The sequence below is a fragment of the Python bivittatus genome, unplaced genomic scaffold (assembly GCF_059951505.1).
Source record: "Python bivittatus isolate LINGU-HERP-01145 unplaced genomic scaffold, Pbiv_v1 ctg000800_np1212, whole genome shotgun sequence".
Taxonomy (NCBI): Eukaryota; Metazoa; Chordata; class Lepidosauria; order Squamata; family Pythonidae; genus Python; species Python bivittatus.
Window position 1 is genome coordinate 297,262 of NW_028277105.1, and position 24,364 is coordinate 321,625.

A 24,364-nucleotide genomic window follows, 5' to 3' on the forward strand; every position below is an offset into this window, starting at 1 on the left:
GGACAAAACAGCCATCCACCTCTCTTCCCTTGCTCTATTGCCCCTATACGCGTTCCCCCAAGGGCTCTCATGAGCGTGCCAAGGTGCGCGGGCGGGGGGGTCGCATCGGGGCAGCGCAGGTGCCGTCTAACCCGCCGGCGCCCTCGCGTCGGGCGTCTCGCAGGGGTCGGCCTAGCTGGGGATTTGAAAGAGGAAAAAGGGGCGGGGGGTGGTGGAAGAAGTGGTTTCACCTCAGTCCGGCCGGCTAACGGGAGGGGCGGCGGCGGGAGGGAGCAGGAGGGCCGCCTGTTCCTTTAATTTGCTCCGTTGCTCCGCGCGCCGTCTCGCTCCATAATTGGAAAGCGCGTCTTCGCGAGCAGGAGCGCGTGGTGCTCTCGGGGAGGGCGCTTTCGGAGGGGGCTGACGCAGCGCTCTCCCTCCCCTTCGGTCTCGTCCCCACCCCACCCCTCCGCTCCCCAAACCCACACTTGGTGGCAGCCGCCTCGCGAGCAGCCGAGATGTCCTCGGAGAAAACAGGTGAAGCCCCTCTCGCCGGCGGAGGCTCGGGGAAGATCACGCGGGGGATCGCGCGTGCGTGGCTGCCTGCCTGCCGCGGTGGACCCCGGCTTGGGAACGCGGTCCGTCGCGCCGGTCGCCGATGCCGGGCAGGGCTGCTTCTCGCGCAACCCGGAGGGGCATGGGCGAGGACGGGAGAGAGGTGGCAGGCATCTGCGAGGGGGTGGCTGGGTGGCTGGGTGGCTGGGTGGCCGAGAGCCAGAGAAGCAAAGAGGGCATCTGAGGTGTCGTCAGGAAGCGGTCCTGCCGCTAATGCCCCCTAGGTCCGATGCACCTGATCGGAAGATGGTCTTGGAGGCAGCTTCCTTTGGGAATCCAATAGACCGGGGGCGGGCGTGCCTCTCCGGGGATCTGGTCCACGAGGCGCGCGCTGATGCGACCCCTGGGGCAGCGCTCGGGACGGAGTGCAGATCATTAGCCGGCAAAGGGGGTCCCGGCAGGGTCTGCAAAATGTAAAAGGCCCAGTTCTGAGGCTGCAGGGGCCTCTGCCCGGTGATGCGTCCGCAAGCGCTGGGCGATTTGTCTCTCCAAGGAGGGCAAGCAGGAGCAAAGGTGCGCTGGAGGCGAGAGGTGGCAGTTGAATCAGATGTTTTGGTGGGTGTCATGGATACGAGGGGTAGCACATGTGTGTGTGTGTGTGTGAGAGAGAGAAAGAGATGCAACGTTCCGTGCGTGAGGGGTGAATCTCTGTGGCAGAAATACCGGGTTTGGGTACCTGGGCAGATCCCAGTGTGGGAATCTGCCGTCCCTAGTGAATCGCGGTTGTTTGGTGTGTGCCGTGCAGAGTGTGAAATTGTGCATGAGATTGTGCAGGTAGGGGCGAGCGGCAGGGATGATGTCATGATAGGCAGAGATTTGAGAAATGGAGCTGTTTTCGTCGAAGCTTCGGAGGTTGCACAGGAAAGCGTGGTGGGCTTGGATTTGTCCTCTGGAGAGACGGTGTTGAAATATGCGGGAAACAGACACTACGTTTTGGAGTGTGAAGCAGATGGCATTTGGGGGAGTCTACGCGTGAGGAATTGGGTAGGACGGTCTGTTCCTGTAGCGTTGGGTTTTCAAGCAGGCGCCGTCAAGGTGTTCCATGTGTGCGGTGTTTGGATGTTGTCGTGGCCATGTGGATGTTGAAAGGAATGAGAGGAGTTCTTAGGGACATCTGGCAGCATGGAAACATTTGTGGACAATCTGCTTGGGTTTGCACACACTGTAAGCTGAAACGTAGTTGGCTAATTCTTCGTTCAGTGCGTATGCAGACTCTGACTGCATGGGTAAGGCATGGTTTGGTGTACTGTGAGAACCCAGACAACTGGGGCTAATTTGGATAGCCCCAATTCAGGTCAGCATCGGTTAATATGTTTGGCACACACATCTGTGTTCGCTGGGCATTTGGGACAGGCAAATGGGGGCATGCACAAGAAGGGAATGAGGGAGAGGACCTTCGGTCAGCCTGAAGAATTGGGAATTGATGGATCTAAATGCCTTGTGAGGATATTTTGTTGAAGGCAGTCCAAAACTTGTGAGTGTTGGAAGAACCTTTCTGGATCATCTTAGTCCGATGTCTTGTTTTTCCCTAGGGCCAAAGAGATGTTTCCCCTCCCACAGTTGTTCCCCTGCAACTAAGAGTCGGAGGCGTGCTCTCCCCAGCCTGGATCTAACCCCAAGTCTTAATCCTGTAGGCCCTTGGTAGACCATGAATTGATTTAGCCCCCTAAATTGGATCTAGAGATCCAATTTAGTTGCCACCACCAAGTCTTGTGGCAATGACTGCCACAAGTTAATTACGTGCAGTCTGAAGAAGTGTTGCTTCCTTTGGCCTGTTCTGAATCTCCTTCCAACACTCTGATCCTCCTAATTTAAGAGACAGGAAACTTTCTCCAGACCAGAGTTGATTTTGTACACCTTGGTCATGTTCTGCCTCTGTCATCTTTATTTCCAACCAAAAAATCCCATACATTCTAAGCATTTTCTTGTAGAGATGTTTCAGTCCCCCAATCATTTTGGTTGCCCTCTTCTGCATCTCTTCCGGCTGTATTACATCTTTTTTCAAGGAAGTCACCAGAACTCTACACCAGTGTTTCTCAACCTTGGCAACTTTAAGATCTGTGGACTTCAACTCCCAGAATTCCCCAGCCAGCTGGCTGGGGAATTCTGGGAGTTGAAGTCCACAGATCTTAAAGTTGCCAAGGTTGAGAAAAACTGCTCTACATTATATTTGCATAGACTTGGGGAAGGGTATTTGACATCTCCACTTTGCTGTCCATTATGACTTCAAGATCCTTTTCCTACTTCATTACAGACCACACAGGCCCCATCAATGTGGATTTTTTTGGCCCAATACAGATTATTTTCCTGAAGCTGCATGGCAATTGTCATCTGCTGGCCCATTCACTGAGTTTAAAGAGATCTTTCACAATTGCTTTTGAGTTTTACCGCCCAAAATAGTTGAGGGTCCACCTTGAACTTGGCCTATTCACTGCTCATCCCTAAGTCAAGATTATTTTTGAACAGTCATAAGTGAGGTTCAGGGTATACACAAACAATACACTACTCTGCAACTCAACCCCCTTGAGTTTCTACCTCATGCATAAGGGTAACAATTGCACAAACTACCATATCTTAAAAGGCTTTGATTGGGTATATCTGTAGCACATGAGAATCCATGATCTGTCCTTAGTATTTCTCATCATAGGGTTCAGCTTTTTGTTGCTTGAAACAAAGCAGAGTGGTCCAAGGCTAGCCATCACACTAAGAAGCTCCAGTTCCACTTTCTGTGTGCTACGTGTGGCATGCAATAAATTAAACGGTTTTGCAGGACTGATCCATCATTGGAATCCTGTACCTTCCAAAGGCATATTCAGAATCTCAGAGAATCAACTGGAGATCATTTGTAGCCTAGACGAAAGAAAAAGGTCCACCCCATTAAATAAAAAGGACATGATTGCAGGCCAGTTAAAGAACTTCTCCTCGAATAGAAGAGATTGAAGCACACACTTAAGACTCTATTCAAATTGATAGGATTTATAAAGAACTTCATTTTTCTTAGACTGTGCTTCATAAATTAAATGTAACAGAGGAGAAATGAGAGAAGGGGAGAGGATGGGAAATAACACAGACCTCGTCCCTGTTGGGTCTGTACTGAGTCATCTTTTAATTATTTACCCAGTGCATCATTTTAATACTTTTCAGATAAGACTGTTCTATTTCAAACCGTGACCCAAGGGGCCGGTTTAATAATTGGAATCCTAATTTTTTTTTTTTAATTCACTTGAGTTCCCTCCCCACCAGCCTCCTTGTATGATATGTAATCTAAAAAAGAAAATCAGCTGATCCATTTACACATCCTTTCCCACCCCTCCTTCTCCCTCAGGACACTGTCTTTTCTTCTAGAAATAGAAAGCAGGCAGATTCAACCAAGATGACCTAAAAAAAAAAATAACCAAACCGTTTGTATAAATTAATTCATTCTCTGGAGGGGTGCCCTACTTTGGAGAAAGTGGGGTGCAAATGTATTGGGAATATGGGTTGCTATACAGCAGGTCCTATCTGGGTGTGTATGAGAGAGAGCACAAGGATGTGAATCAATAATGTGTTTCTTCTAGGCACATCTCAGGAGCTTAATTTAGATGGTGTGTTCTCGATATTTGCAGAAACTGCCATGTGGAATAGAAGGCTCCCCAGTGATGTTAATTTGGGTGTGTGATATTTATATCAAGCCTCCTATCATTAATTAATATTTTAACACAAAAAATAAAGTCTGGCTTGAATTGAGCTGAACTCCGGGTGATTTCATGGACATGTCCATGTTATTTTCTTGGAAGCGGTGAGGAAATTGTCTGGAAGACATTGTATTAGTAAGTGACAGGGGATGTATTATTTAGGATTAAAAGTTTACTGAAAACTCAACCTAAGCCCCATCATCGGGGGGGGGGGGAATACCTGACCTGGGGACGATAGTGACATCTCTAGCACAAACAGTGATTAGTTGTCACAGAACTGGCATAGGTAGATGGGCCCTTATGTCCTATAATAATAATTGTAAGCAAGAAACATGGTTTGGGGTCACATACACTCTGAATGGTCAACATATTAATTCCTACCCCAAAGTTTGGGACTTTGGAGCTTACCTGAAGCTACACATGGACATCTCTTGGCCCAGGAGCAATCCCCAACCCAAGGTAATTTGGGTTCCCCCTTGCATTGATGAGAATCAACTTTCTCTCTTCCTCATATACATGACTGTAGTCTTAGGGTTCTGCCCAACCAGGGGTGAGATATGATCATCTTGGGCAGCAGAGAGCAATATTTAGGGCTCATTTCATGCAATTAACCCCTTTTCCCCATTGAATGCTAGGGTAGTATGAAAGGTTTCCTTTCGCTAGGGCAGCATAACAGAAGAGAAGTGATTCCCCCTTGCCTTCTGTTGCTGATGATTTCCCCTGAGTTTTTCTGCGGTCTCCTATCCAACTACTAAAAAAGGCCAGCCATGCTTAGCTTTCTGAGGCCCACCAGAGTTGCCATCTAGCTAGGTATGAGCTATTTTTATGTATTTATTTTTATGTGTGGATTGGATTTTTGAAGGCCGCCTCCAAGAAGATATACAGAAGCAAGAAGGAGAAAGAGAAAGAGAGAGGGAATAATGACATGCGTGGGTGCATAGATTACCTTCTGGGGATGGTCCATAAAGGTTGCTCTGTGTGACCAGGAGAGAACAGGAGGAATGTTGTGGCAAAGGAGACATGGGACGTCGATTGTAGCGGAAGGAATATGGTGCAAAAAAAAAAGGATCAGGTTAAAAAGATTCTTCAAAACAGGGCGTTCCCAATTCTCACTTGAGCTTTGCACAGGTTTTTTTTTTTTTTTTTTTTGCAAAAATACTCAGAGTATATTTAACAGCTAGTAGTATATCAATATAGCACCAACCTCGGTCCTGTCATTAAGCTGAGGGAGGGAACCATTCAGTAGCCAATCTGAAGCCCCTTTTGAAAGGCCAATAGCCACGAAGGCATTTCAGCTGTAGGGATTCAAATGTCGAGGGGGAAAATAAGAAGTCGTTTCGATTTCAGTTCGGTGGTGCTGAGTAACTGCTCCAGTCATCCAAAGCAGTAGGCAGTGGGCCAGCTCTATCGTTAGGCAGGGTGAGGCAGCTGCTTTGGGGTAATATAAAAGGGGTCAAAAAAGTCAATATGGCAACCATGCCAGGGTGATTGAAACTCTGACACTTTTTATATGCTTCCATCTTGACTTTGTTTACTCCTGTGGATGCTCCTGAAGATTAGCAAATATATAATCATTGTATGTATTATTTCTGCATTTGTACTGCCAAGAAGTACTTATAACCAGCTTCCTCCTCCTCTTCTCCTTCTCCTTCTCCTTCTCCCTCTTCTTCTTCTACTCCTCCTCCTCTTCCTCCTCCTCTTCCTCCTCCTCCTTCCCTTGATGCATAATATACATTCATATCTTGGCAGAAGGAAGAAGGAACAGCCAATGAGTAACTCTACTATTTGGCCTTTTGTGACAGCTTTTTCTCTCCCTTTAAATGAGATTGCCACATCTTTGAAATCATTCTTTTTTTTAGATATTAAAGGTTGCTTCTCACACATCTTCATTACAAATAAGCAGGTCCTGGGAAGAATGGCAGTGAGGTTGGTTAGTTCTACCTCCGTCTCAATGTACTTGAACCCATTGCCATGTAAGAGAACATCAGTGTGGGATGGAGAATTTATTATACTGATATCCTGCCTTTTTTTCTGGCATGCAAGGCAGAAGAGTTGGTGAAGAGAAATTCTTCCTGCTGGGAAGAGACAAAGAAAAAATTACTGGGGCTGTTTTTGGGAGAAGATAAGGAGAGAATGATGGATAATCAATCTGTGGGATGTTATTTGGAAGGATTAAAGATTAAGCTTTTTAAAAGTAAACAAAAGGTTTACAAAGTGAACTTATTTGATTATAGTTAATATATTTGTTGAGTTTTTTTGGTAGTCACTAATGGAATTTTTTTTTTAATTAGGACTGAATGATGAGGTTTTAAGGATTTATGTATAAGGATTAAGGTTAAAATATATTTGTTATTAAATTTCAGGAATTTTTGCATTTATATATGATAGCAGCAGCAATATTTTTATATGTATAAGGGCAGAAAGATATGATACGATGGAGTTGGTTGAGACGGTGAAATTGATGATTTTGATTTGAGAAAAGATATTGTGTAATTTTAACGCAATTTGGAAATCTTTTTTTGGACTTTTTTTGGGACTTTTGCGGGAAACAGAAAAAAAATAAAATTATGTTGATGATAGTGAAATTATGTTGATGATGATTTGATGATTAGAAATAATATGGGTTAATAGAAATAATGGGAGTCAAATTGTCAACTTAGAGCTAGAGTCAATGTATATTGTTACCTATATCTATTGCAAGGAGGGTCGGAAGTCAATTCTTTTTTTCTTTTTTTCTTTTGTTATCTCTCTTTCTCTTTTCCTTTCTTTTCTGCACTTTTGACCTTTACTATCTTCCTTTTCTTCCATTTTCTTTTTCTTCTCTTATTTTAATATTAGCTTGTTAGTTTTTATTGTTTCTTACAAAAAAAAATTAATAAAATTATAAAAAAAAAAGAGAAGGGAGATTCTTCCTCCATTGTGCCCTTCCAAAACAACAACCTTGTGAGGTAGGCTGGGCTGAAAGACAGCGATTGGCCCCAAATAAGCCAATGGATCTCCTTGGTCTCGATCCAACACCTTAACCACTAAATTAGGGCTGTTGCCTTAGATGGCAGCTGCTGGAAATTATCATTTTGGGGGGTGGATAATGTTGGGGTCCCACTAACCTCCTCTGGGCCCCCCACAAACCCTTCCCTCTCAGGTGGAGTGCAAGAAAGGTGTCATCTGTGGCCAACAGTAGGAATTATCTGTCTTCTTTGCATCTGCACAGCATCTGGCGTGTCTTTTTGTTTGCATCAGGCTGAAAAATGAGGATTAAATTGCCGCACAGCTAGAGGGCTTCCTAGATAGCCCTGATGGAGTTGCTCCAATTCCAAGTTCTTATCAGAAGGAAAATCCACCTCTGAGACAAATCAATTGCGTTGACTTGTAGCCGCTCCTTGTATCACAGCAATACCAGGGCGGGAAATTAAAAGCTCACTTGGTCCAGCAACCGGGAGCCTCCGGTAGAGGCCTTTAAAAATGGCAAGATCTATGGTTGGAAGTCCATGTTCCTCAATCATCGTCACCTCTCGGTGAGCATATTTAATATTCCACTGCTGTGATTGTGGCCCATCGTTATTAGTACTCGGCTACCACAAAATGTGGCTGCAAATATCGCCCTGCCTTGGAATAGGACAACGTGGGACTGGTTCAAGGTTCTGGAGACTCCATCACGCTGTGTCTTCCCTAAGTGCACCTTTTTGGGCCGACACATTTTAGGAAAAGGCATCAGCTTTCGGGAGCTCCCTTCACTTCATGTATGGCTTCCTTCATCAGATCGTTTCAGTTCATAAAGGGAGTTGCAGCTCCGGAAACCTTATGCCTTTTCATAAAGTGTGTTAGTTAGAAAAGGTGTGACCGAATGACTGATTTTTTGCCACCATAAATTAATAAATAATTATTTGTTTATTTAAATTATATTTAACCATAAATCAGTGTTTCTCAACCTTGGCAACTTTAAGGTGAGTGGACTTCAACTCCCAGAATTCTCCTGCCAGCATGGCTGGCTGGGGAATTCTGGGAGTTGAAGTCCACTCATCTTAAAGTTGCCAAGGTTGAGAAACACTGCCATAAAATAATAAATTTGCCACGGCTCTCCTCCTACAATGTTTCCTCCAAGCAAACTTTCCCCTGTTTCATGCCTTTCAGATATGCTGGGGCCCGGGGAGCCCACCAGGCGTTGGTGGTCAAAAAAGTCAACATGGCCCCATCACCACAACTGACACTGATATCTAGTCTTTTTAACCCATCCCCCCAGTTGTGGCTACAATTTGCATAACTTGTGGCAATGGAAATTTCACTTTGGAGGAAGTCTGCTTATTGCCCTAATGAACATACTGAGCAATTTCTTTTTTCCTTAAATATAACTTTATTAAAGTTTTAAAAAAGAAAGATAAAAACTGAAACTAATATTTAGAATAAAGAAAGGAAAGAAGAAAAGAAAGAAAGAAAAGATAAAGCCAAAAATGCAGGAAAAAAACCCAAAATATAAAGAAGTACCTTCTGATTTTCTTTACAGCAGTTATAAGTATAGATGTAAATTAGCCACTTAGTCTAGAGTTATAGCATGACTTTCATTTTTTCTATGATCTATTTTTTCTAATCATCAAATCCATAAATCATAAGTTAATTTTTTTTCTGTTTCATGAAAAAAGTCTATAGGGAGTTTCCAGTCAGCATTAAAGTTAGGTGATGTATTTTCTCTGATCAAATAAGTCAATTTAGCCATCTGAGTGAGTTCCATCATCTTCACCAACCATTCCTCCACTGTGAATGGAGTTGAATCTTTCCCCCTTTGTGCATATAATAATCTCACTCCATTTATCATGCGTAAAAACAAAATTCCATGACTTTTTCCCAACTGTTTGTCCATTCGTCCCAAAAGAAAAGCCTCTGGTTTCAATTGTATATTCATCTTTAAAATCCTCTGAATTAGTACATGTAGTTGAGTCCAAAATTTTCTGGCTTTTTTTACACGTCCACGAAGCATGATAAAATATCCCTTCTTGTTGTTCACACTTCCAACATAAATTTGAAGGGCCTTTATACATTCTAGGCAACCTCTCTAATGACATCTACCAACGATACATCTTTTTATAAAAAATCTCTTTAAGTTTATAACATAGTGTAAATTTCAATCCTTTCAACCACATGTTCTCCCACTGTTCCATTGGTACATTGTAACCAAAATGTTTAGCTCATTTTATCATACATTCTTTCATTTGTTCTTCTTCTGTTTCAAATTTCAAGAGACATTTATACATTTTAGCAATAGCCTGTTCACCATATGCACACAATTCTCTTTCAAACTCCCATACTGGGCAATTTCTGTCAGAGTTTTTGGAGGCTCTTCCTTATAGAAGTTTGTGTCATTGTTCTGAAAAGCTTGGGCTTTCCCGAAGCCTACAGACACGTCTCATCCGTGGCTAATGCTTTTGATTATATAACCAACAGCACCTACTGGTGAACATTAGAAGCATAGCTTTGAATAAACTTGGTCTTTATTTGTGGAAGTTGGGTGGCCAAATCATTCAATCCATCTTCCATGAAGAGAACTGGTTTGATGTACAGTAGCAGTTTAAGAGCTGGACCAAGAATGGGAATATCCATGTTCTAGTCCTGCCTTAGGCATGAAAGCTGGTTGGGTGACGTTGGGCCAGTCACTCCCTCTCAGCCCTAAGAAGGAGGTCCTGGGAAGTCATCTCTAAAATGTTGCCAAGAAAACTGCCAGGAGCTCTCCATGTAGTCACCAGGAGTCAGGGTTGACTTAAGAACTGTAAGAACACCATTTTCCATGCCGTTCCTGATGTCCCCTTAGAGTTGGTGGCTGTCAACCCTATATTTTAGGACCTTGAATTCCAAATTTTAATTTATTCAGCATGCTTGGCTGCAGTAAGAGAGTGAATGTTGTTGTTGTTCAGTCAAGCTGTGTCCGACTCTTCGTGACCCCATGAACCATATTGTGCCAGGCCTTCCTGTCCTTCACTGCCTCCCTAAGTTGGCTCAGTTTCATGCTCATTGCTTCGGTGATGCTATCTAACCATCTCATCCTCTGCCGTCCCCTTCTCCTTTTGCCTTCCATCTTTCCCAGCATCAGGGTCTTTTCCAAAGAGATCTCTCTTCGCATTAGGTGGCCAAAGTGTCTGAGCTTGAGCTTCATTATCAATCCTTCCAATAGTCAAGTGATGTTTTGGATTCAGCATTTTGGATTCAGACTGCACGGGAAGATGGGAAAAGTTTATTGTCATACCTGATGCACTTCTTGCACAGACAAAGTGAGTTCCGATAGAAGTTTTCTCATGGTTTTCTTTTCTTTTCTTTTCTTTTTTTTTGGTGAATTTTTTTGGGCTGGGCAGTTCTTTTGCCTTGTCTGCTCCCCGAAAGATTTTTCCAGAAATTGTCTGATCACCCTGTTTCTTGTTTCTGGGAAGCCCTTGGCAGACCTACATGGGCTGTTTAAAAATCTACTTCCTGAGAAGGCCCGTTTACCATCATTTTGTGATATTTTTCTTGATAAGCCACTGACACAACTGTTGTTTGTTGAAAGACCGGAACGAAAGTCGTCGCTGAGCATGGTAGAAACAAACATTTCCAAGACGTTGTGCTGGTGCCTCCATAAAATAAGAAGCAATGAGCTGTATCAATCTCCGGAGACAAAGAAAACAACTTCATTGCACTGCAAGATGTGCCGTGGTGGCACTCAGCCGAAAGGCAAATAGAGTCTGCAGGCACGATTAAGGTCTCCTGTTTGCAATATGAAGCTGAATCCGATTAACCTTCTCATTAAATAAAACGACACGATGGCACTCTCAGGTACACGGTGCGTTTGCATCAGTGGTATTGTTAACTGGCAACTAAGATGAGCTTGACTTAAAGTGCCGGGCTGGGAAGTTGAAAAAGGGGAAGGAAGGAATTAATTGAACGCAGGCCGCAAAGCACCGGGCTCATCCTTGGAATGGAACGGCATGAAATTATCTTCTGCTCTTTAAGAGGGGAAGCAAATGTAGGCAGGAGCTGACGAACAACCCCGCGCAAACCCATTTCCTATTGTCAGCAAAGCCACCCAAAATTCATTTCAGAACGTTCCACCTACACCCAGCACAGCGCCAACCTCTTTGCATCGATCGAACGGTTAAGAACTGGTGCCTCGGTCTCCTCTTAGTCATGAACGTTTCTTCCCAAGCGAGGGGAGGTTTAGAGAAATGGGAGCTCGGGAAAGCAATTTTCGGCTGAGAGAGAACGAACCCCCGGCAACGTCGAGCCCCTTTGCGGGTTAGGCGTGGAAGAAACTCAACTGTGGAAACGGATTCCTGAGTTTTGCTTCTCCTGGTTTAGCCCCTGGATGGGCATAAGAAAGAACCAGGGTCAGAACAGCTCCTGAGGCCAGGAATCCACCTTGGTCTGGGGGAGATGTTGGCTTGTAATTATTAAGGGGCGGGTGCACAAATCTATTCAGGGTGGCTGATGATTGCACACGGAATAACCCTGGCATAGCTGGAGTTTCATTTGTTTGGTGTATTTTCTGTCATTTATTTATTAATATTTTGGTGCCCTCAAGTCAGGGTTGACTCCTGGCGACTGCCTGAACGAGTCCCTGCAGTTTTCTTGGCAAAGTTTTTTGGAAGTGGTTTGCCCTGGCCTGCTGCTTCTTCCCGGGGCTGAGAGACAGGGACTGGCGCAAGGTCACCCAGCTGGCTTTGGGCCTAAGGCAGGACAAGAACACACAGTCTCCCGGTTCCTAGCCTGGTGCCTTCACCACTGCACCAAACTGGTTCTCGTATTTATGAAGGAAGTGCTAATAGGCTGAAATGAAATGCGGTTCCTGGGAGATCCAGCCCCCTGAGATAGAGAAGTTCTGTTGCTGCATTTGTACTGGAGTAATTCTGTGACCTCTCTGCACTGGCTGCGTTTGAATTACAATTTCTGATGCGGAGAGGAATCCGCAGGGCCCCTGGCCTGCTTCTGTATCGCTGCGCTGGTGCCAAAGTGAGGAGCTATGCCCTTTCAGGGCTCAGAAAACCCGCCTCGTATTTATGCACAGAGTTGGTGCCTTGAAGACTGGGTCCTCCTTACTCTTCTAAGCCACCACAGGGGTACTTTATCTTCCCAACCACCCTGCACGGTAGGCGAGGCTGAGAGGATGAGCACGACCCTCCACTTCCTTGAGCGTCAGGGTTTTCTGAAGGATGATTTGAACAGAACTAAATTTAGTCTGTCGCTCGAGGGATTTCTCTCGTGCGGGGCCGCTAATATAAAATAAAGGCAAAACACAGGGAAGGGTGTCTTGGTGCAGTTAAGTGTGAAGTGTCCAAGAATTAGATCCACTGAATCGGCGTTCAGGCTTTGAAGGGTCTTTCCTTGCATCTGAAGGACAGAGAGTCAACCTTCGATAAGGCTGCATAAAACCTGTTCCTGTTCATGTTACCTGGACACCTCGTTGTTTAGTCGTTAAGTCGTGTCCGACTCTTCGTGACCCCATGAATCATATCGCGCCAGGCCTTCCTGTCCTTCACTGCCTCCCTGAGTTGGCTCAGTTTCATGCTCATTGCTTCATTGATGCTATCTAACCATCTCATCCTCTGCCGTCCTCTTCTCCTTTTGCCTTCAATCTTTCCCAGCATCAGGGTCCTCTCCAAAGAGTCCTCTCTTCGCATTAGGTGACCAAAGTATCTGAGCTTGAGCTTCATTATCAATCCTTCCAATGAGCAGTCAGGGTTGATTTCCTTTAAGATTGACTGGTTTGACCTCCTAGCAGTCCAGGGGACTCTCAAGAGTCTTCTCCAACACCACAGTTCAAAGGCATCAATTCTTTGGCGCTCAACCTGGACACCTCAAGAAACAACAAAAGGTCCCTTCTGCCACCACCACAGAGAAGCAGCAGCATCTATGGGGAGGCGGTCAAAAAAGTCAAGATGGTGGCAATCAACTCCCTGACTCTTTTTTCCAGTGTATTGCACATAATGCATGTCAAAAAGGCTTGGGGCTTGGACTACACAATTGGGGGTGCCACCTTGACTTTTTTGACCGCCCCTGATGCTGCTGAGCGAAGGAGCTGTGCACCCCCTGCTTCTTTGCGGAGGTCTGCTTAACTCAGAAGGGGAAAGGATGCTCCATTGGGGCCAGTCTGTGTAAAGTGGGGGCCTTTATCACATCTGAGCAACTGTCTCCTGGATTCCCATCATGCGGCAGCGAGTGACGCATGGCGCTGACGTTAACTGGTTGTGGCAAAAGGAGAAACACTGATTTAGAGGAAAGCTGAAGGCTGAAGGCAGAACAACATTCTGTTTTATTAACTGGAATAAAATAAAAGGCTTCTGGGTTTCTGCCCAGCCAGGCTAGGGCATCGGGGGTCCCTGAAGCTTATCAGGCTTCACCCAAAAGGCAGGATTGGACCCACAGAGTCAAGCTCACATCAAATCCAAGAACTTAGAAATACATAAGATTGACTAAATGAGAGCCAGTTTGGTGTAGTGGTTAAAGGCACTAGGCTAGAAACCTAGCCCTGCCTTAGGCACAAAGCCAGCTGAGTGACTTTGGGCCAGTCCCTCTCTCTCAGACCTAGGAAGAAGATGGATGCCATCAAGTCATTGTCAACCCTTAGTGACCACATAGATAGATTTTCTCCATGAGGATCTGTCCCTAACCTGGTCCTTCAGGTCTTCAATGGTGACCCCATCACTGCTGTAACTGAGTCCACCCCCCTTGCTGCCGGTCGTCCTCTTCTTCTCGTGCCTTCCACCTTTCCCAGCATCAGAGCCACCTCCAAAGAGCTGGGTCTTCACATCCTGTATCTGAAGTAGGACAATTTGAGCCTGGTCCTTTGTGCCTCAAGTGAGAACTCAGGGTTGATTTGTTCAATGATCCATCGGTTTGTTTCTTGTTTGTCCATGGTGTTCTCCAGAGTCTTCTCCAACAAGGAAGAAGGCCAGGGCAATCCACTTCTGAAAATCTTGCCAAGAAAATTGTATGGACTGGTCAGGAATCAAGACTGCCTGGAAGGGTGTGCGAGCATGTCGCCTTGACCGAAGGAAGATAAGCCATGACCCAAAGAATGTTGGCTTATTGATGTAATGGAGAAACAGCCCTCCAGCCTTCCTGGGCCGTGCCTCTTCCTCAGATGTGGGGCTAAAGGGATGCTACCCTCTAATACATTAAGGGCCTGTCCCCTCTCAGGCCAAGGCCGTGATATCGGTGTTTCCATCCTGTGCTTTTTTCTCATTGTTGACATCTTCATGCTTCCTTTACTCTCCAGAAATCAATTTCCTATGCTCAGACTGTGAGGGTAATAGTTTATATAACCAAAATCACACCACACGCCTCCCACATTCAGAAGTAACGCAGTCGGGCTTCCTAGACCATGTGATTAACCGAGTCCAAGCTAGCAAGCTTAATTAAGCTCGTTCGTTTTTCCCTTCCCCAGTGCAGGTCCAGAATTTAATCCCTGCAGCATAAAAAATTGTGCAGCGAAAACGGAGCAGCTCTTATTATTCACATGTTGATTGTTTCAAAAAAAAAAAAAATAATAATAATGTTTAGCTACGAAACAATGTTCTGATTTTTCGGGCCAGACCCCTGCCATCAGAAATGAATGCATCGCACGATTTGAGAAAAGGGCCTTGTTGCACAGTAGGAAAACATCTTACTTTTTCCTTCAGAACGCTTACTTCCCACTTCTGCGTGTGTCAAGAGAGTTGGGGAAGCCTGAAATGATGGGGAAAGGAAAAATGAGTAGGAAAATTTAACACTGCGTGGCATCGCTTTATGCTGCAGGCTTTTGTTGCAGCTTCTATTTGAGCTGGCTTTGCATCATATACAGCCCACAAACTCTAACCACATTTTAGTCTAGCACAGTGTTTTTCAAACTTGGCAACTTGAAGATGTGCGGACTTCAACTCCCAGAATTCCCCAGCCAGCCATGCTGGCTGGGGAATTCTGGGAGTTGAAGTCCGCACATCTTCAAGTTGCCAAGTTTGAAAAACACTGTGCTAGCATGTTAGGTGAATCCAAACTACATATGAGTTTTGTGGAGCCAGGTCATTGGGTTAATTTAATCAATTGCATTTAAGTTGTTGTTCAGTCGTTAAGTCGTGTCCGACTCTTCGTGACCCCATGAACCATATGGCGCCGGGCCTTCCTGTCCTTCGCTGCCTCCCTGAGTTTGCTCGATTTGCATTTTGCATTTAAGTTAACTGTTCTTTTTATTTTAAACTGTTCTTTTTATTTTATTTTATTTATTTTAAGTTAACCGTTATTTATTTGCAGTTTGCATTTAAGTTAACTGTTAAATGCAGTTTGCCTTTACGTTAACTGTGGGTAAACACGTTTTGTTGAATGCAATCTTGTTCTCCCTTTGGGTAACAAAAATTACAGTGTGTTTCGCTGAATGTGTGCCTCGGGGCATTTTCATCCAGGATTTTGGATCTGTTTGAAAGCCGCTCTGCATCTCGAGGTGGTTACAACCTTAGCAGTATGGGAGGGCTGAACGGATTGATTTCCAGCTCAGCTGATATATGGTTGAACCCGTTGCAAAGGGGGTGGGTGGGTTCCCATGCAGAAATGGCTCCTGAGCGTCAGATCTTGTAAAGCAGAGATTCTTCACCTCGGGGCCATGGATCTCTTTGGGCGTCTGTGAAACTGACAGATCGCTTTTCAGAAAAATAGATTTTTAAAGGCATAAAATGAGTTATGTAGATATAGTATTACACAAAAAATATACTCAAATACGGTTATGCATATATGAATGGTTAGTATGGAACTTTAAGGACCAAAGCATCTTTGAAAGGCAAACTCTGCGGGTCGCTATTAGTTACACTTTTTCAGAGAAAAAGGAACTTTTCACAATCAGTTGAGGGCTGGTTTTGCTTTTTTAGGGCATAATCATTTAAGGTAGTGAGATTGATTGGGGTTCACCAACATTTTTGGAGTCTAGAGACTGTCAATTACATTGTTGCCTACCTTCCGTATTGAATGAAACGCTAAACTTCAGTCAGTGGTGAGTGAAAACAAAGTTGTAACTTTTTTCCCATCCCAGTTCACCGAGCCCTCTGAAATCTATCCAGGACCCTCAAGGGGTTTGCAAACCCCAGTTTAAGAAACCTTGTACAGATCGCAGGAAGACAGCCACGTCAGCCTGCGGTGGCAAAAAAATCAGAAGTCTGGTAGCGCCTTTTCCAACACATTTGATTAAAAGGCAGGAACAGCAGCTCATGAAACCCTTTTTATTCGTCGGAAAAGATGCTACCAGACTTCTAACCTGTATGGGGAATGCTACCTTGGCAGATCTCCTTGTAGTCCATACTGACCAACCAGGTGTAACTCAAGAGTTGGTCAGGAACTCCAACCTGTTCTCTGGAGCTTGGAGAATCACGCAGAAGAGAAAAGTTGTTTTTATTGCAGATACCAAGAAGCTATAATAACAAACGTCATGGGCTCCAGGATGTAGGATGTACTCCAGGATATGACTTGTATCAGGCTCAGGGTGCAAATCCTACCTGTCTTTCTCCTGCCATTACGTGGGACTGGTGCCATTCGCTGCTCAGCCTCGGATGAGGCCACCCCAGCGCAACCTTTGGGAATCGCCCCATTGGATTTAGCCTCCAGCTTCTGGCCTCGCTAGCTTCAGCCCTAACACCCTGGTTCCCTTTTCTGTGGAGCTGGAGTGGGGAGAGTTTTGCAGCAGCCACGGGTATCCCCAGGGAGGGTCAAAAAAGTCAACATGGTGGCTGCCTCCACGTGATCAAAGCCCTGCTCCTTTTTTTACATGCAGCATCTGGTCCCCCTCACTGACAGAATAAATAACACTGAATAACTTTGGACAAGCCCTGCTGTCAGTCCAACCTGCCTCACAGGGTTGTTGTTGTCTGGAAAAATAGGAGGAGGGAGTGCTATTTGTACACCGCCTTGCACTACTGAATGAAGGCAGGAGAATATAACTAAGTCAGTCAATATAAATGCAGTAACAACATGGTGTTGATATTTAACAATTAGAGCTGTGAAAGGGAAAAGGGCAGAGACTTGGGCTTCTAGGCAGAATTCAGCCCAGCACACATTTTACAGTGGAAGGGTTTGTGTGAGACCTGCTTGCATTGACCAGTGACTTATCTTGAAAAACTGCTCCTCCTCCCCTTCCTTCCTTCCTTCCTTCCTTCCTTCCTTCCTTCCTTCCTTCCTTCCTTCCTTCCTCCCTCCCTCCCTCCCTCCCTCCCTCCCTTCCTCCCTTCCCCTTCCCCTTCCCCTTCCCCTTCTTCTCCACCAGAAACAGGCAATTCCAAACAAGACAGAACCAGAAAGGAAAAGAAGAAGGATTTATAGTCTAAAAATAGGTTTGAGAGTGTGAATGATTTGGGGAAGCTTTGAGGCTGCAGCGAGAGGCAAAACAGACATGATGTGCCAATGTAGAGGAGTACCGAGATGGCTTTGAAGAAAATAGGCGGCAACCGTTAGTAAAACATGAACTTAGCTTGGGAAACCAGGAAGGTGTAAGAAAGAAACTCAAGGTTGCCCCACCTTGATCCTCTTTGGTGTAAAAGGTGAAGGAAAGACTCTTCCAGCCTTTTAAGATCATAGCCTATATCAGTTCTGTATTTCTGGTCATACCTGTTTCCTGACCTGGTCTACCTTGAAGGGCTGATATCAACCCTTACAGGAGGCATTTGGTGTTAATGCTATGCAACAGTTTCTGTGAATTTTTCATAAAGCAAAACCTTTTCCGGCGGTGGTTCCACATTTATGGATTTGGACTCAGGAAAGAGGTGGAGCTTCCTTGCTCCCTGGTGGAAACCACTGGGAGAACCAGAAGGACTGAACATCCATTTCCATGCAATTTTCAGCACTAGATATCTCTGTTTTTGCCCCACTGGTCAGTCAGAAACAACACGGGGAGGTGGCGTCACATTGCATTTCTCTGGCAGACTTTGAGGTTCAGCTGGGGGTGCCTTAAAGGCATATTCCACCCCCGATAAACCTTGCTTTGGAAGATAACCCTAAAGTGAGAATAAAATGTGGGCTGAGGTCATCTTAGTATCTATCCCAGTTGCCGTTTTTATCTGTATTTTGAACGCCAGAACGGTGCAGCAGATTGCAAGCGGCCTGTGTAGTCTGCTGCTAATGGTTTGGAGTTCAGGCGTTCGGTTTTAAAATATCTATTGAATTGGTTCATTTGTGCCCTGGATGCAGAAAAGATCCGGCAGGGAAACTGGGTGTCGATACAGCAGGGATAAAAGTTGCTTTTGACCAAGTTTTCATGAGGTTTTTCTTTGCTGAGAACTGTTCTTCGCCAACATACAACTTTTCAACCTGTCTTGTATTGTGGAAATGGGATGTTTCATGTTTACTATTTTCTCTCTCTCTTTTTCCCTTTAGGACTTCCTGATTCTGCCCCGCACACCTCTCCCCCACCCTACAACACCCCTTTGCAGCCTCCCCCTCCCCCTCCCCAAGATGCCCCCATCCCGGGATACGGCGATTCCTCTGCTACGACCGTGCATTCGGGCACAGCCACCTTGCCCCGGCTGGGAGGGGCAGCCACCCTCCCCCGGCCTCCCCCCACGTCAGCCACCCTCCCGCGCCCGCCCCGCCACCATTCTGCCACCCTCCCCCGCCTCCCCCCTGACCCCTACATGCAGGAAACTCAGTTCAACGGAGCTGCCCAGGGTTACGTAGTACAGACACATCCCCCGGTGGGGACCCTCCCCATCGGAGGCTACATGCACCCGGGGTATCCGGTCCAGCTACAGCCTTGCACGGCATATGTGCCCGTCTACCCTGTCGGGGCGGTGAGTGTTTATGCTCAGATGGTTCTTGGGGTTGTGTCAGTTGGGGACTTTCGTATCATCCTGCAGATACGAGTTGGAGCAGACATAAAGAGAAACCATGATTTCTTGAGTTATGACTACAGCAACCCTACGCCCTTTATTATAAAGGACAAGCCTTTGTTTCAGAAAGCTGGCCTTTGGATTGATGGATTTTTCAAAAACTCACTTTTGTCCTTTATTTTGGTCATTTAACTTTTACTGTACGGATGGTATCACTGAATGCACGCACTTTCCCATTCATAGGAAAAACATGGAAATGGAATTGCCTTTTTAAAATACATTGACCTAGACAGGTTGATTTTAGATATTTTTATTAGAAGATGCGTTTCTGTAAAGTTTTTCTTGGTTTTGCTCTGGAATTTTCCTTTGTAATAAAATTAAGGTTTTTTTAGCCTTATGAACCTCTGTCAGATTTGCCCCTTTTTCAGGTTTGTTCTTTATTTTTTCCAAGAAAAGATGGTCACATAGTTATGACCAGGCCACACTGAGCCTTGAATCCTCATGCCTTTTTCTCTGTTTCACATCAGAGATGGAGCTTAGAAGCAGAATCCTACTTTTAAACTAACCAGTTTCTTGCGACAGAAAGTTTCTTTGTTGAAACCTCTTCCGAAATTAGGTAGTGTCTGTAACCAGGGGTTGATCTTGGTGTTTTCTCATAGGAAAAATGTGTAGCTGGATCAGGCAAAGACTCTGATAGTCCAGCTAGTGGCTGAAAGGCCTTCAGGAAGCCCACAGGCAGATCATCAAGGCAATATGATCCTCATGTTCATATTTCCTAGCAGTTTGATTAGTAAAGGGCAAACCTTTTCTAAAAGATAGCAGTCGTGTTTTAGAGGAATAGCCTTACCCTCTTGCTAACTGTAGCTTGAAGAAGCCATAGTCTGTCCTTTAGGCTAAGCCATTGTTTCTTTCAAGCGTGTTTCTTTTGCTAGAATTAACAGTGACTTTTGACGCATGAGAATGAACCATAAGCCACTGTTTACTTTAGAAACCCCGGCAGCTGGATGCAGACATCCTGCTGAATCAAACAGCTTGAGTGCAAGATGTGAGTCCATCCATTTTTGTTTCAAAGCACGGTTAAAAAAAAAAATTGCAGTGAAAAACAATGTGTGGATATAGCCAGAGTGTAGGCTGGGGCTTGTTTGGAACACCCAGTTCGGCTTTTCAACTCCTCCTCTTGGTGCAATTTAGGGGAAGAAGGGCATGTGAGAATTCATGTACTGTAAGAGCTAAACCATGTTAATCTTGTTTATGTGTCTAGGCCTTTGTATTGTTCCTGACACATATTAATTATGTGCTCCTTGTAGGTGGTGTTTTCTCTTTTTGTATGCAGAGCAAACAAGCTTTCTTAAAAGAACAGTTAATTTGTCTTCTTATCAGGTCCACAGTCAGAAATTGGGGGGGGGGGAGCCAAGGGGGCTTCTCCAAACAGCCAGCTAATAAATGCAGGCAGCTTAATTGCACTGAAAGTTGATGAACGATTTTTTACTACTAATATTTAAAATGCCACTCATTCATTGCCTTTCATTGACCAGAATTTTAGAAGGCAAGGGAGTTTCTTAGCGTTAGTAGCAAAGATCCACTTGACTTCTTTTTCACGATCCTTCCTATTGCCGGAAGCTGCAGATGGAGAATTGCATTTCTGCTTGCTTGCTCCTCTCCCATTAACTACTCCCAGTTGATTTATTTACCGTACTGTTATACATTTATAACACAGTTCTGATCATTAGGACATTAAACCGGAACCTTTTTGGATGCCTCCAAGTTTACAACATTCCATTCTATTTCATTTCATTTCATTCATATGGTTACCCATCTTGTACAAGTGATTCTGGGTGGGAAACTGTCAGCCTTACCAGGTAGAACAGACAGGAAACACAACCAGATGAGCTAATTCTACTTTACATGAACAGAATCTTGCAAGTCTGAAAGTACAAATCTCCCGCCGTCTCCTTTATAGCCTGAGAAGTTAGGAGGGTCCTTTCTGAGCCTCTTTCTCTGCCCATTATGCAGCTGTGGGCTATGCCCTCTCTTATCTGACCATTCCCTAGGCAGTGTCCCTGGGTCCGGTCTCCCAAGGTCATTCCCACATACCATTACAGGAACAGAGATAAAAAACTTCAGTATAATCATGAAATAAGAATAAACAGCAAAAATAGAAACATAGTAGACAAGATCGTCAACACAAATCACAATAATACATAGATTCACCTGACTTCCCAACACCCATTTGTAGGAGAACAGCCAGGCCTTAAGGGCCTTCTGAAAGACCAGCCAGGTCAGGGCCAACCTAATCTGGTGGGGTGGTGTTCCAAAGGGCAGGGGCAGTGATAGAAAAGGCACACTTCCTGGGTCCCACCAGATGTCATTCCTTAATTGATGGGGCCTGGAGTATGTCCCTCCTTCCAGATCTGATGGGGCAGGTAGAGACAATTGGAGAAAGACAGTCCCTGAAATATCCCGGTCCCACGTCCTGAAGGGTTTTATAAGTGACAGACAGCACCTTGAATTGCATTTTTAATTGATAAAAATAGGATAGGGCACCAAGTTCCAGCATCACCTTTATTCCCAAAAATCCCTCTTGACCCAGATGGTAAGCTTTCTCAGCATCTAGTAACCATTGAGTGCTGTGTTGTGAAGAGAACACAGAAAGAAGAGAGAATCCTGCACTGGAGGAGGCCACAGGCAATTGTAGGTCAAATTCTGATCAATTAGTGCTTGGTTAATATGTGTCCCTCTTTTGTGAAAAGGCAGTCTGCTGTAACTGAGGGCTCACAACGTGTTTTCAACATTTCACATATGGCCACCAGCCTCCCAAAGCTGAGGATCCCTTGCTTAGTGGAGGTTTGAACCCAGGCTATTTGGTTTATTCAACAAACCATTGTTAAGCAAATAATAGCCTAGTGCAATGTGTGGAGCCTGTCATAGTGTCGGCTGCTATCTACATCGCTTTCCCCAACCTCCTGCTCTTCCAATGTTCTCCCAGAATCTCCAGCTGGTCAGAGAACTGCATTTCTAATATAGTTGGAGGTATATTCCAAGTTAGGAAATGCTTGCATACCTTGACTAGAAATGGCTTTCCATCATGGCTTCAGGCAGGGTTGATGTTCAGGTTTTCCCCATCCCAGAGATATCAGAATTTGAACCTGCAATCTTTTGCCTGCAGAATCTACCACTGAGCTACTCCGGGGGGAGGGCATGCTCAGGATTGCAACACTCCATCTGCAGCTTCAAGTGGTACATTCCATGAACTATTCTTCCACTTGATAGTGCCGAACCCTTTTTTCCTTGACGTTCCTTCAGCTTTTTGATTTTTGCTTCCAGCCCTATCCTCAGGCCAACCCGCCTCCACCACCAACTCTCTCCCCGACACAGATGACACCTGGCATCGCCATCTTGGAACCCCGGCGCCCACCACACGATTACCTTCCCATCGCTGTCCTCACCACCATCTGCTGCTTCTGGCCCACAGGCATCATAGCTATCATCAAGGCCATACAGGTGAGTCGCATAGGCATGAATGCAGCAGGCGTACAACAGTTGGATCTCTGAATACAGCAGGTACATTCACAAGGACGGACATCCGGACTGTTTGCCTTTCAGGAACTGCACTGTGTAGGATAGCAGTGGGAATGTGTGGTTCTCTAGCGATCCTTGAAGCTACCTCTTTTCGTTCTTGATTGTTGGTCTTGCTGGACGGGTGATCAGAACTGGTCTCCAAACTGAAGAGCCAGAATTTTCCCATCTGTACGAGAAATATATCAAGGAATGGTAGCGGTCCTATGATTCTTGCAGATGTATTCTGTGTTCCATCTAATTTTTTTGGAGAGCTCATTTGAGGAGCATGGAATGTGGTGAGCCTAAGACCCCTCCCCCAAATAACTTCTAACCTTGTTTGTGGACAGAGATACAGTCTCTTCCATGTACCTCTTACGGTCAAATTGGCAATATGTGGTGCAGACTTAACACAAGAGTGTCATGTTTATGAGAATCCTAAGTAAGGTGTCCTGTGGTTCGCCTTCTCCTACCCTGCAGGCCCCAGATCGAGTGGTGACAGCAGTGGGCAGCCTTTTCAATTTCCTATAGCGCTGATTTCCTGCAGAGGAACATAGACTCAGAGACATGAGGGGGAGTGAAGATGCGTTGCGTTGCTAGGTAGAGCCACAGCTGGGGGCAAAGGGGGTCTGGTGCTGATGTTGGACGTGCCAAATGCCAAGTCTTACAGCAGAGGTAGGCAAAGGTTTGGGGCTCTGTTTTTATTTGTTAAAAAATTGGTTTCCAAAGCTCAGAGCTGCTGGGCATGGTGATATAGTATCACTGGAGATGGTAAAATGGAATATTCAGGGTGGGGTCTTTCTGCTTTTTTTCCTGGATGGAACTTATAACACTAGATTTTTTTGTTTGTTTTGGTGGCCCAATGCTGAGGGGCTCCAGGTGACAAAAAAAGAGGAATGGAAACAGATGTGACCCCTAATCAGCAGGTTTTTCACTGCTGCTTTATAGGATGTTCTGCATTACAGGTAGTAAATGACCACAATAGGGACTGGAAAATTTGTTGTTAAGTGGAGCAGTTGTTAAGCGAGTCGCACCCAATTTTATGACTTTTACAGTGGTCATTAAGCAAATCAGTGCAGCCATTAAGTGAATCACATGGTTCCCCATTGATTCTGCTTGCCGGAAGCTGGCTGGGAAGGTTGCAAATGGCAGTCACATGATCCCGGGATGCTGCAACCATCCTAAGGGTGTGCTGGTTGCCAAGCACCTGAATTGTGATTACATGACCGTGGGGGTGCTGCAATGGTTGTAAGTGCGAGGACTGGTTGTAAGTCCCTTTGTTCAGCACCATTGTAACTTCGAATGGTCTCTAAACTAATGGTCGTTAAGTGAGGACTACCTGTACAAGTACCTGGACTGAAAGTTCAGTTTAAGCCTTTGGTCCCATAGATGCTTGTGACGATGGTGTTGTGAGTAGGACTACCGCCTAAATAATACTGTACTGCCAAAGCACTGAAATCTAAGCATCTTTGTTGTCAAGCATCTTTAAAGTACCAAAGTGATCCAGGAAATCTTCCTGGAGTAGGAAGCCCCCTCTCCAGACCTAGAAACGTCACAAGATGGAAGGAATCTACAGCAGAGAAAAGGAAACGGATTGAACATATGCCGAGTGCGCTCCCTCTTCACGTCTGGCTGGCATTCCTCACCTCCCACACATGTACACATTTTGTAGAGTCAGTGGCTTTGTTCTGAAAATAATCCAGGGTTTTGAGCAGACAGGCAACCATTTTGTCACCCTAGAAGGCT

At 45.2% G+C, this 24,364-nt stretch overlaps 1 protein-coding gene across 1 annotated transcript in view; it reads left to right on the forward strand.

The window, feature by feature from the left end:
- The first annotated feature begins 387 nt into the window (after positions 1-387).
- The window catches only part of PRRT1 (proline rich transmembrane protein 1), a 28,675-nt gene continuing 4,698 nt past the window's right edge, over positions 388-24,364 (forward strand). Inside the window, exons 1-3 of the mRNA XM_088128618.1 lie at positions 388-516; positions 18,612-19,024; positions 22,388-22,564. Coding sequence (XP_087984744.1) covers positions 498-516; positions 18,612-19,024; positions 22,388-22,564 — 609 coding nt within the window. The 5' untranslated portion in view covers positions 388-497. The remainder of the gene's footprint in view (positions 517-18,611; positions 19,025-22,387; positions 22,565-24,364) is intronic.